This window comes from Triturus cristatus, chromosome 4_1 (genome assembly GCF_964204655.1).
Source record: "Triturus cristatus chromosome 4_1, aTriCri1.1, whole genome shotgun sequence".
NCBI classification, from domain to species: domain Eukaryota; kingdom Metazoa; phylum Chordata; class Amphibia; order Caudata; family Salamandridae; genus Triturus; species Triturus cristatus.
Window position 1 is genome coordinate 881,534,197 of NC_140585.1, and position 13,682 is coordinate 881,547,878.

A 13,682-nucleotide genomic window follows, 5' to 3' on the forward strand; every position below is an offset into this window, starting at 1 on the left:
GCGGTGGCCTCCTGAGGAGGGCCCTGGCACTTACGTTTTTTTACAAATGAAACACTGCTCCCCTCATAACGTGGGCAGTGAAGTGCCCCTGCTAATCCACTGTTGCTGCTCGTAAACAACTCTAAAGAAAAAAACAGCATCTGCTACTTTTATGAAGTCAGAAAAACAACTTTTGTGGCTTTCTCAGTCAGAGCGTGGATGTGCCCCCAGTCACCCAGGGAAGCCGGGATCAGACAGAATCCAGCACCACCAAGCCAACAGCTTTGTTTTGCCTCTTGCCTGCCAAGAAGAGAGACTGTTTTTCTGGTGTGAATATTTGATTGCCCTTACATATGTGTCCTCCGCTGGCAGATGTCCCTGTCGCGCCAGTTTGCCAGAGTTCAGATTAACGCTAATTGAGAGGCGCAAAAACACTGAACATATAAAGAAATTAGAACGTCCAGCGCGTTTGGCCATTGTAGTCTGCTAATGATAAGGAAAGGTAAAGATTGATCAAATAGGTGCCCAGACAACAAGAAGTGCTCAGACCTTTCATAGGAACCAGCGACTGCGGAACACAAAATGAAAAAAGCATTTGCAAAGCCAACAGGCTTTTGATGGCTGCCAGACGTTTGGCGCTGTCACTCAGTGCCTGTTTCTATTTGTCATATAGTTTGTAAAACGTTATATTTGGAGGAGGTGATGAGCCCTTGCAAAAAAAAAATATATAATACATTGGCTGAAAGCAAAAATATATTTGTAATCTTTAAATGCATGTACTAGTCCCAAACAGTGATGGGAACTACGTTGGTGTGGATGTGCTCTGAGGAAAAGCTGCCACTCACAGCTCAGTTAGCCAACGGCTGGAGAGGACTGACCTATTGTCCCCATTTTGTATGCTGTATAAATCCATTGGAAATAATGCACAGGCAATACAGTGGGCGGGATATACGTCATGTTTGTGAAGGAGTAACCCTTCCGACTAACTCTAAATTAGGCCCATAGTGTATTACTCTGAGAATCTCTATTCTTAAGCTATTAGCAAAAGAAAAGGAACACTTTTAACTCCAAAGAAGTATCCGAAGGAAAAATACTGGAACAAAGCCAAAGTTGGTGAGCAGTTCACAGGAAAGAAAACAAAGGCGATTTAGAACACCGCTTTTAATTCTTTGGATAGAATGTTCCACTTGCATTCAGAATTTGCATTCACAATTCTGTATCTGCTGATGCCACATAATGGCATAAAAGAGTTTCTGCCGAAAATTCACTTTTTCATTTCGGCATACAATCAGGGGAGGGGGTGGGGGCTGAGCTTCAGATTTTACAACAATCAGGCTGGCAAATAATGCCAGAATGCATCATACTGCAAGCAGGGCACATGAGAGGGGCTAAAGCATGGGTACTCACAAACTTTCTCGCGGGGCCAAATTTACCGTGTGGTTTGTGGCCGAGGGACGCACAGGTGGGGGCGGGGTCAGAGGGGGAGGGGAGGGGCGGGGCTAAAGCAAAAAAAAATTGTGACCATGAGGTTGAACACAGGTCCCTGCAGCAGACGCCTAAATGGAGAGAGCTTGTGGAGTGATTTGGCGGTAACGTGAGGGCCAGAGGCAAGAAATGTAGCAGGTCCAACCCTTCATAATTCCATAAATTTCAAGGTTTATAAAATGAAGACGACCTAGTTGAGTAACAGTAATTGAACTTATTTGTGGCATGTGCTACATAGATATTATTCACATAATGAATGCATATTATTGTAACATACAGACGTTTTGTTTGCTTCCTCCCACTGCAGAAATATCTTCCTCTATCCATCCCTCTTGCTTACATCCTGGAGTTTCTATTTTTTGATTGAACCCCATGAATGTAATTGACAATTTGTTAACTCACTTATTACGAAAATAGATATTGCTCTAAAAATATGCATTATTTGTTAAAAATAGAGCACATCATAAGATGTTTCATTTTAAGTTGCAGGATTTGTAATTTGTAAAACAAGCACTTGAATTAGAATTAAATGACCGCATCAGAATTTATAGTAAACTTGTGCTCAGTTTCCCACGCCTAACACTTGCTATATGTGCTATCTGCAGGGCGACAAAGGGTTTCCAGGCCTAGGTGGCTTCAAAGGTCCGGCTGGATTTCCAGGGAAGATTGGCGCACCCGGGCCACCAGGACTACCAGGACCACAGGGAGATACTGGCCCACAGGTATGAAGCACTCACTTAAGACTTGGGAAACGATTTTCACCCATCCAGGCAAGGTAGTATTTTCATTACTGGAGGGTTCCTCAAACCCTGAAATAAAGGACATTTTCAGCATTTTGTTGTCATTTTTGTGCCACTAATAGGCGGTGACCCAGATGTGTCGCTTTACGTTGCCATATGAAGAACATCTGCCAGGGCAGCCTATCCCCACTGGGTCGTGCATTGGTGAACAACATTAACTGACCGCTTTCAAATGGTCTCTTTGGGATCCAGTTGCAATGTATATAGATGTTTTGAAAAATTGACTAATCAGTAAAAAAAGGGAAATTTGGCTGGATGAATAAAAAATGAAACAGACATCATTAGCAATCTGTGCACCTTTCCAGGATGGAACTGGAATCAACTGATTGTCTTTACAGAAGTGCAGCAGAAGTGTGGCAAATGGACAAACCCGGATCTAATGGAAACCATTTGTGACTAATGAACTAAGGCATGTTTTAAACGCATACAGTGTTAGTGCATTGATATCTATATTCAGCAAACTTGCTTTAGTTGATGGCTTTTAAGATCACATGGACCCTGTCCTAAAGGAGGTGTTGCACAAATATAACAGAGCACGCCTATGTACGGAAATGGAATCCAATTACATTTTACAGTATGCAAAATGGAAATTAGTTTGCAAAAAATAGGGGGTGGGGGGTAATTTGTGCCATGCAATTGCATTTGACTCTTTGAAACAAGTCACCTGGAACTAGCATCAGGACTGCCAGTCCCTGCTCTAATGATTCCTTCCCCTCATTTCTGGTGGGAAGAAGGAACTGTCTAACAGAGACAAGACTAAAAACACCTAAAGATGCTACTTTCGAAAATGTGTGAGTCCTTGATGTTGTTTGCTATTGCAGTATTGCGATTAAAACATCTGCTGGGCTAGGATGATGCATAATTCCACCAGCATGGATTGGTGGCAAATGTAATACACCCCAAGCCCAGCTAGTCTGCTGTTGGCTCTGCCTGCTGTAATACAGCAGACTCCCCCACTCCAGGAACCTTCCAAATCTTAATTTAAACACAAACCAAGAACTGCACCCGAATAGGGATTGTTACCTTTTTGCTAATTGTGCATGCCGCAGGTGTTAACATTGGGGGAGGGCGAGCCCTGCCTGCCTGCCCCATTCCCCCCAATGCATCCTGGTAGATGCAGCCCTTAGTGGTGTTCATACCCAGATGGATCAAGTGTTTGCCACCCAGTTTTGGCACAGGAGGTGCTGGATATCCTTGGATATCTTTTTCATGCTCAATGGCACTGACAGGCAAGGCGCAATCTATTTGTTTCAGGGTGCTTGAAAAGCCACTTCCAGTATGCCAGCTTCTGTACCACTACACACTCACTGGTATTCCCCAGGGGCCATGAACCTAACACTCTTTATGATGTGTGAAGAGTGGTGAATAGAGCCCACTAATCCCAGCACCAGTAATCCCAGTACATTCTGTCACGGACAATCCTTAATAGTGCTTATATTCACAATTATTCAAGTGTTGTCATCCACTATTGATAAAGGAAGTACTGGATACCACTGGACTTGTGTTTTGTGCTAATGGTCACTTATCAGCAAGGAACAATCCATTTGTTTGGGGTTCTTAATAAGTTGCTTTCAGTGTATAATTTCCTGAACCACTGCAAACACATTGGTGCATCCCAAGGATCCGTTTACCCAAAATCCTTTGCCAAATTTAAAACAGTGGGGGAGGGGAGCCCACTGCCTGCACTAGTTCTCCAAGCGCATTCTGGTAGAATGTATCCTAAATGTTCAGATTCACAATTATTCCAGTGTGTACTACACAGGAATGGCACACTTGTTTTGTTCCAATTTTCACCCATCGACAAGGTGCAATTTGTTTGTTTGGAGGTGCCTCGCAAATTGTAAGATTGTGTGATTTTTTTCCGCATAAAACATGGTGCGAATGGTGTAAGCCAACTATGCAAATTGTGAGTTTGTGCACCTCTGAAATTGAGAAATCTTGCTGATGGACCATTATCTCTTCAATATGATTGCGGAAACTTAGATTGGTGCAGTGATTGCACTCCTGGTAAATGCCACACAGTGTTAACTCTGTGCAAAATAATCACTCCAGGGTTGTGTAATTCCTGGAAAAATGGCCCAGTGTCCAGCTCTTTTATGGTTCCCCACCTACCAAAAACGTCTTGTCCCAGGTCTTTCGAAATTGTGTCCACCACCCTGAAAGGACCTAGTTCCTGTTGAGCCTCTCAGCAGGTTACATCTCTTGACCCCCTTATTTCAGAGCCAGACCTACAACAGAATACACCATCATTTATGTGGGAAGGAACACATTTACTTTGTGATATTGAAGTGTTCATTTGTTTTCATCCCTACCCCTATCTGCCCCTTTCTTCCTTTAGAAACATTCCTTTTATTTCCATCAGTTTTACTTTCTGTCTCTTATTTTGTCCCTTCCCTCGATCTATTGTTTCACTTCCAAGTTGTTTCCCTGCTTTGCATCGTTTCCTATCCATTATGTCCCTCACCACCACTTTCATCCCTCTTTTTTCTATTTATTCATTCTCAGCCCTACTAAAGGGGGAAGATCCTTGAGGTAGATATAGAAAATACCTGATGGTGGAAAGTTATGGCTGAAAGCACGGACACCCGTTTCAACACTGGGGCAGCCTCTCTCTGGTCAAGGTACCTACCTATGTGTGTTGACACCGGAAATAAAAACAAAATGCAATTCAGCGTCCAATTAACAAAGCCAACCCAAAGCGAGCACATGGAACTCTGAGCACTCTGATTGCCCAAAATGCAAAGAGAGATTCCAGTCCCTAAAGCCGTATTGCATTGGTGGGCTGCAAATTAGGGCATTATGTGTAAAGCAGTAAAGATCTACTGGAGTCTTGAGCCTGTGGGCTCTTCTCTGCTCCTCATCAACGAATTAATGAATGATTGATGAGACACATGTTAGGTGCTGGGTGAGTGACAGGAACGTGAAGTAAGTCCTGACGCTGAGCTCCAGAGAGGAAACCTTAAGTCATGAATTCATCACCGTCACCCACATTTACAGATTTTTGAGTTTTTCTCTTACAAACCGCAGCCAGTCCTCCCCCTCAAATTCAAGAGGGAAAAGCATCAATGAGCAAAATAAATGAGCCTGGTCATACATATTTGAAAGGCTGAGGCTTTCATACACAAGGCCTAGCGAGGACCCTGACGCAGACTTGATTAATCCTCGAGGAGACCCCACCCCCTCGCTGATTAGCAAGAAGGCATCTCAACTTGAGCCCACACCGTGATCAGCCAGTATTCAGATTTCAAAACTGAAAGCCCGAGACCTGGTGGAGGGGAAGCACCAGGTGGGCTGGATGGAGGGATTAAAGTGCGTAACGATGCATGCAACCATCCCAGGGTGATAAGGGAAAGTAACCTTTCGGTAAAGTCTGTCAATCTTCTATTTATATCTATTTATTTTCTTTCACTTGTCAGCCCATCCTGGCCCATTTATCCATCCACACAGTCACCTATACGTTCATCTACTCATTCATCCACGCACACACCCACTTATAAATTCATCCACACCCACGAATACAGTCAAGTACTCGCCCATACGTTCAAACCAGTGTTTTTAGCCCAACTACAAGTACATGCATCCTCTGACTGACTCCCACTATCCACCATTTATCATCTATCCATCCCTGTCTGACACTTCGAAAGGCTAAATATTTCAATACCCATCTATGTGTCTGTCGGTCAATCTATCTTTCTTTGCATCGCTCTATTTCAGTGCTTCCCAAACGTTTTAGAAGAACGGCCCAATTCTAAGAACAACACATTTTTGCAGCCCACCTAGCTTTAATAAACATGAGGCTGGGGTGATGAGTTTTTAAATTGAGGCTTGAGCGGAGTTCGCGGAACTCCGTGATGTGACAAAAAAACTCTGCAGAGCTACGCAGAGTTCCGCGAGCAGTGGAGTGCGTTACCTCCCACTGTTCGTGCTGATTTTTAGCACCAAGTGTTTGGCGTCACACGAAGCACAAGAGGGTGGTGCTTCTTTCTGCAGCTCAGGTAGAACAGAATGTTTCTCAGCATGAGCGGTAGCGACCATCCGCAACCGTCCACATTGAGAAAATCTCGCTAGATAGCTGCCTAGCTTTGAATTTTCCTTGCTCGCGCTTGCAACGGAGCGCGAAAAACTCCACAAGCGGAACGAAGTTCATCGCCCAGGCCTATTTTTTATGTAATAACAGCAATTGTTTGTAAATGAAACAACCATTATTGTATTAAAATGATGCCTTGTTGTGCATTTTGGATTGACACTCACTCACTCTATCTCTCTCTCTCTCTATATATATATATATTCACTGAAAAAACCATAGGTTTCACACACGTTATAGTTAGGAATTAGCATTTAAAAAACCTTGCAAATTCACTTAAAAAACCATAGGTTTCACACATGTTATAGTTAGGTGGATATTTCACTCGTAAAAAACCAATGAAATTCCCCCGTTATAGTTAGTTCAGATAACTATAACTCGCGCGCCCGCAATCCACTGCTGATGACGTCACATATTACATCACTCATGACATGGTCAGTGGCATCACTCATGACATCACTGATGACATCATCCTTGTGATAGAGTGGCGGCCGCGCGAGTTATAGTTATCTGAACTAACTATAACGGGGGAATTTCATTGGTTTTTTACGAGTGAAATATCCACCTAACTATAACATGTGTGAAACCTATGGTTTTTTAAGTGAATTTGCCAGGTTTTTTAAATGCTAATTCCTAACTATAACGTGTGTGAAACCTATGGTTTTTTCAGTGAATTTGTACGGTGTTTTAAATACTGAGGGCCATATGTAGGTAAATAATTTTTACCGATTCTTAAATACCGAATTTTACCGAATCGGTATTTAAGAATCGATAAGTTATATGTAGGTCAACAATCGGTAAACATTACCGATTCGGTAAAATTCGGTAAACATGAATCGGAATTTACCGAATCGGTAAATACCGAAGTGGTATTTTCCGATTCGGTAAATACCGAATCGGTAAATACCGAATCGGTAGTTCAAAAACACATGACTTGAATCAGCCAATCCTGTGCTACCTAAACCCCACCCAACCAGGGAGTGGCCACACCCAGGCAGGTGCACACAATCAGCAGACTCTGGAGAGGCTGGGAGTGCTGAGGAGAGGAAGAGAGCAACTGCCTGATTCAGCCCTGGAGACTGCAAGAATGGCCAGCCAGGACACAGAGAGGGAAGGAGGGGAGAGGAAGCGAAAGCTGAAATTCAGCCAAAAGGAGCTGCAAGTACTGGTGGAGGAGGTCGTGAAGCAGCACCAGAAGCTTTTTGGAAAACAGTCACAGCAAGTGCCTGAGTCAGAGAAACGCAAGATCTGGCTTGGAATCCAGGCACAGGTGAATGCCATGGGAGTGACCCCCCGGGACATCGATGTCCTCAAGAAGCGGTGGTACGACATCCGTATCATCACGAAGAGGAAGGTGGCAGAATTAAAAAAAGAGGCCAGCCAGACAGGAGGTGGACGCAACAGGGCACCAGCCCTGACGGAACTGGAGGAGCTAGTGGAGACAACCATTGAGCCAGAAAGCATCGTGGGGATTGGGGACGCTGACAGCTCCGCCAGAGGCACCTCCAAACAAGGTAAGACGCTTGCACAGCAATGTGCCCCCCCCACCCCTATCCCAACTCCCCAAATGTGCTATGAGAATCACACTCCAGTACAGGAATTAGTGCATGCCTGCAATGCATCATGGGAGATGTAGTCCCTGAAAGCCCAAACATGATACGATTAGCACAGAATAACAGGGCATGTGACACACAGTAGCGAGAAGCAGGCAGAGGACATAGAGATACTGTACAGAAAATGTATTGTCATGTCATCAAGACAATGCTTCAGGTACACTTAGCTGATGTCGCTTTTCTGTCCACAGGCACTACTGCGCACAGAACTGGCCATGACAAGGGAGAGAGGGCACACCACAAACCCAGCGCAGAGAAGGCCACCACCAGCACTGCCCAGGGGACGGCACCACAGGCAGTCACACCACCCCAGCCAGCATCGCCGCTCCTGCCAGCATCCCCACTCCTGCAGGTGTCACCACCATCTTCACCACCTGCATTGCACAGGTTGAGTAGGCGTCCTGCAGCCAGGTTGGATGTGACCGACTCATCGTCCGAGGACTCGAGGGGGCCGGAAACGTCCACTGTACCCCAGGATGTAACCCATGCCAGTGTGCCTTCCGACTCTGAGGGTGAACACACAGTTGGCAGACGGCGCCGCAGGGCTCGGCCGCAGAGTCCACCTCCCCTTGGGCAGGGCCATGGAGTGTTCTCAGGGCTTGAGGGCACCATGGTGAAAATACAACGCATCCAGGCAAGGGCAATGGTGTCCGTACAGCGACAAATGCGTGGCCTCAACAATACCTTTGGAAACATTGAAAAGGGCATCAGCACCATGGCAGGGGGCATGGCTGAGATGGCAGCGGGCATGCGGGACATGTCCCAATCCATCATGCTGCTGTGCTCAAAGTACGATGAGGACAGGGCAGCACGGCGCAGGGGACATCAGAGAAAGGATCTGACCTCGAGGGCAGTGAACCGGCTGGCGACTGCCACATCACTGCTCTGCAGGCGCTCTGTGGCGATGCAGGAGGGCCTTGCACACTGCAGCACAGATGTGTCCAGGGGAATGGTTAGGGTCACGAGTGCACTAGAAGTGCTGCTCACCAGCCAGTCTGCAACAACTGGCGCTTTGGATGCTGGTGACACAGAAGACACGACCAGCAGGAGCAGCATAACCCCCCCTGTCCCAGACACTCGTCGGAGCAACAGGCGTCAACGTGGTGCCACTGGTACCCCAGCCAGTGAGGACGCTCCCTCAATTCCATCCCGCACTGGTGCGCGTGGGCGCAAACATTAAAGCGTCAGGCAAAACAATGACACAATTGGGTGAAGTAACCCTTAACTGACAAAATTTTATTTTTCATTGTTGTTGGAATACGTTTTCCTTTGTGTCGTGGCGTAGTGCTGCCTGATTAAACTACGTTATGGCATCCAACTACTGGCTGTGTCCCCTTACTCATTCAGAAATAGTTGCATGTGATCTCTGCCCGTCTCACTCTCCCATCTGTTGCTGTTGGCACTCCTGCTGCGTTGGCCTCTGCCTGTGCAGACTCATCATCATTGTCCTCAATATCTGTCATTTCGACCTCTGTGCCTCTCTTTGTGGCAAGGTTGTGCAGCATTGCACAAGTGGCAATTATCTTGCAGCAAAGGATGGGTGTGTACTGGCGTGCACCTCCACTCTTATGGAGGCAGCAAAACCTGCTCTTCAATAGTCCAAACGTGCTCTCCACCACATTGCGTGTAGATTTGTGTGCCACATTATATCGTCTCTCACTCTGGGTTGATGGGTGTAGGTAGGGAGTGAGGATGAATGACCGCACGGCATATGCACTGTCCCCTAGGTGAGTAGAAGGGAGACATCAGTCACATGCCTCAATACACTATGATTTGCACTGAGTACTATGGAGCATCACTGTTACTTACCTAGCAGGTATCCTTCTCCAAATTCTCCCGCAAGCAGTCGTGTGTAGATCCCACTGTTCTGGAAGATGTAGGAGTCATGGGTGCTCCCAGAGAATTTGGCAACGATATCAGTGATGATGTTCCCTGCATCACAGATTACCTGCACATTGATGGAGTGGGTGGACTTTCGGTTTCTGTAGATGTGCTCAGTGGCAGCTGGTGGGCAGATTGGGATGTGTGTGCCATCTATACAGCCAATGACATGGGGGAACTGTGCCATGTGATAAAAGTCAGTTTTAGTTTTCTGCAGTTCAGCCTGTGTGTTTGGAAAGCTGATGTAGTGGTGCATTCTCTGCATCATGGCATCCAGGAACTTCCTGAAGAAACGGGACAGGCAACTCTGGGATACACCGCCCACCGCAGCTATCACCCCCTGGTAACTGCCAGATGCAAGTAGGTGTAGGCTGCAGAGAACCTGCACATGTGGTGGTATGGCACGCGCCCTTCATGTTGGCTGGTCCAGGAGTGGGTGCAGGTCCCTTATCAGGTCCATGATGGTTTGGGGGTGTAGCCTGTACCTTTCATGTATCTCTGCGTCAGTCAGTTGGAAGAGTGTGATGCGCTGTCTGTAGATGCGTTCCTCCCGTCTCCATATCCTCAGTCCTGCTGCCTGTAGACGTAGCCGCCTTGCAATGACATACAGAGCGGCCATGGTGTCCACGCTGTTGCATTTTGGGATTGCTTATATGCACTGTTGATGATTACCACCTGCTTTCTATCAGTGTTAATTACCGACTCTTATTTACCGATTTTCAAGGATTTCTTAATTACCGAATTTACCTACATATCTTTTTCCGTTTTACCACTTCATATTTACCACTTCATATTTACCGACTCGGAAAATATGTATTCGGTAAATTTGAAGCGGTATTTTAGAATTCGGTAAATATGAATCGGTATTTACCGATTCATATTTACCGAATATGGGTTTTTGGCCTCCTACATCTCAACTATCTAAATACCGGTCGGTAACGTGTTTTTTACCGAATTTCGGCCGTTACCGACCGGTATTTAGCTACCTACATGAGGCCCTAAGTTATGTATGTATTATTATTTTTTTTATATATTTATTTTACGATAAATGTTTTTTATTTTTTTTGGTTTTTCACCGTGCGCGCACGGTGCGCGCACACCCCCGTGATTTAAAAAAAAAATGTTTTAATGTTTTTTTCTGCCTTCGGGGTCCTTCAGGGACCCCCTGACAAAGGCTAGGGGGTCAGGAACTCTCTACCCTGCCCCCTTTTCACGTTCGCCACCTACCTTTTTCACTCTCGCACTGAAAACAAACAAAATGGCGGCCGACACTTCCTGATTTCGACCGATTCGAACGTTGACTAACATGTAACCACCAATCAGAATTACGCTCACGCACGTTAGGGTGCTCGCACGGTGCGTGCACGGTGCTCGCACAGTGCGCGCACGGTGCACGGCTATAGATATGTATGTGCTTTTAACTGCAATTTTCTCAGGAACTACTGAACAGATTGACTCCATATATGCAAAAGGCACATCCCTGAGCTGAGGACTACATCTCTGCCAAATGTCAAGTAATTCTGTTCAGCTGTTCGGGCTGTACCTTGGACTAAAGGTCCCTATGGAAAATTGCATGGGGAAAATGCGTTTTGGGACCCCCCTTTTTTCTCAGCCCCCGCTTGACGAATCCCCCCGAGACTTTCAGGGTAGGAGCGGAGCGGAGCGGAGCGCCCCACCTATTTTGAAAATTTCGCGAGGATTCGTCAACCGGCGCCAAAGTTATTCCAAATAGAATGTTGCGGATTTCCTATGGAAACACGGTCCTAACTATAACTATCTACTGGCGACCGCCAGTAGATAATATATATATATAGATCGATATATACATATATATTCACTGGAAAAAACAAAGGTTACAAGGACATTATAGTTAGGAAATAGAATTTAGAAAATCACTAAAAAAACAAATGTTACGGGGACGTTATAGTTAGGTTCACATTTTACATGCACAAAACCATAGAAATTCAGCAGTTATGGATAGAGTTACCTCAGGTAACTGTAACTCGTGTCCGAAGGTAACTATAACTTGCACCCCGCCATGCACAGTTTTCTCATCAATAATTTCAGTTTGCAGTGATATTATCAATGATGTCACAGAAAATGTTATGAGTGATGTAATATGTGGGGTAATTAGCAATGCATGGTGATGGCTCGACTTATAGCTACCTTCGACCATGCCTGGCGGGGGTTTGGCTGCAAGGCCTGCAGTCAACCCCCCACAAGCATGTACTTCCTCGGGCTGATTTCCACAAGCATCTTCCAGAAATCTGTGATAACATGAATCCTTTTATAGAGTAGATGACAAGATTACAAAGTGGCGAGTCTCCACCAAACAAGGGTACCTCTTCCTAACTATATGAGGTAAGTGCTTCTTTGTTTGGTGGAGTAGTCCTCATACTCCTCAGCATCAAGAACGTGACACCAAAATCAGCGGAAAACGCTCTGGGTGGCCTTTTGGTAATCTGTCCATCATCTGGGCAAAAGGCGGGAAGACCTTTGCATACTACTAAGGTGGACGGAGTGAGACCAAATGGGCAAACTTTTAAGTGAATATGTGCAATTGCACACTCATAGCAATTTAAAGAGAGAACCATGGACTGTGCTCTCACCAGTAGAGTACAAAAAATACCCCACTCATCACAATCGCTACAGATTGTGCTTTGATAGATCAATGATGAATTCACCCCCATCAAGGATTTCAGATCGTTTTTCAATGTGAAATTGCTGAGAAAACACACTTGTTTTGCCTTCGCCAAGCTCAAGACGTTAGGATCATTTGTCCTTTACAGAAGTGGAGCTTCCACTGGGGCACCTGCTATGTTTATGTTGGTAAGTGCTTCCCATTGAGGTTAGATCTTGATGAAATGAGCATTAGGGCCAGAGCGGAACCTCACCTTCCCGTTTATCCAAAAGAGTCCACATTTAAGTACAAAATGGGGCCACAGGGTGAGCCTCAATACCCCTGCGGTCCCTGCAGGCTCCACGCCTCGAACGGGAGCGGCATTGCTCCCACATGCAGGGAACTGCAAACAAGGCTGCTCCCTGCGTGCGGGAGAAATTCTTTCATCTGTTTTCGTGGCCGCTTGACTGTGGGCAGGAAAACAGATGAAAGGTCTGCTACCACAGGGCAGAGCAGTTTTCTTGCTCCCACCCACTGGGCGCGGACTTACTGTTTGCTCTCCCTTGGCGGGAGCTGTCAAAGCTCCGCCAAGTGACAGCAAACAACTATGTCCCAAGGGTGGGCATCTCTGGACATAGGCCCCTGCGGGTGGCGGCACCCAGGGCCATTGATGGCTCCAGAAGGGGAGGGCTTTTTATTGCAGGGCCTGCCATGGGGAGGTTGCGGTCCGTGTGGCTCCCCTCCTCCCTTTTTGGATAAATTGGACTGGCCCCGGGGAGGTGGTGGTCCCCAGGACTGCAATTAGCCATGGAGGGGGCCCACGTTGCCCCCTCCCCTGGTATTTTATTTTTTACCTGACCCCAAGGCAGTGGCGGCCCCTAGGATCGATATCACCCATGGGGAAGAGAGCTGAGCACAGGAGACCACGCTTCTTTTTTTATCAATTTTGCTGCAAATTTGCACATACACCACGATTTTGCTGCAAAATTAAAAATAAAAATGTTTTTGGCTCCCGGTAGGGTCCCTGTGGGACCCCACCACCAGGCAAAGGGGGTCAGGATATTCTTGCACAGAAAGTGCAACCTTTTCCTGTGGGTTTTAGGTAGCTGGTGACACCTCTTGAACTCACCTGATTTATTGGAAGAATGATCTCCTGTATTGCGGGCCTAAGGTTGCAGAGCCTGTGGCAGCATGTGTACTGGTAGAACCCCAGCAGTTCA

General features: G+C 46.2%; 1 protein-coding gene across 1 annotated transcript in view; it reads left to right on the forward strand.

Moving 5' to 3' along the window:
- Window positions 1–13,682, forward strand: part of LOC146855703 (uncharacterized) — a 1,104,791-nt gene that overhangs the window by 1,001,735 nt on the left and 89,374 nt on the right. The window contains exon 95 of the mRNA XM_085653597.1: window positions 2,070–2,186. Within this exon, the coding sequence (XP_085509723.1) occupies window positions 2,070–2,186 (117 nt within the window). The remainder of the gene's footprint in view (window positions 1–2,069; window positions 2,187–13,682) is intronic.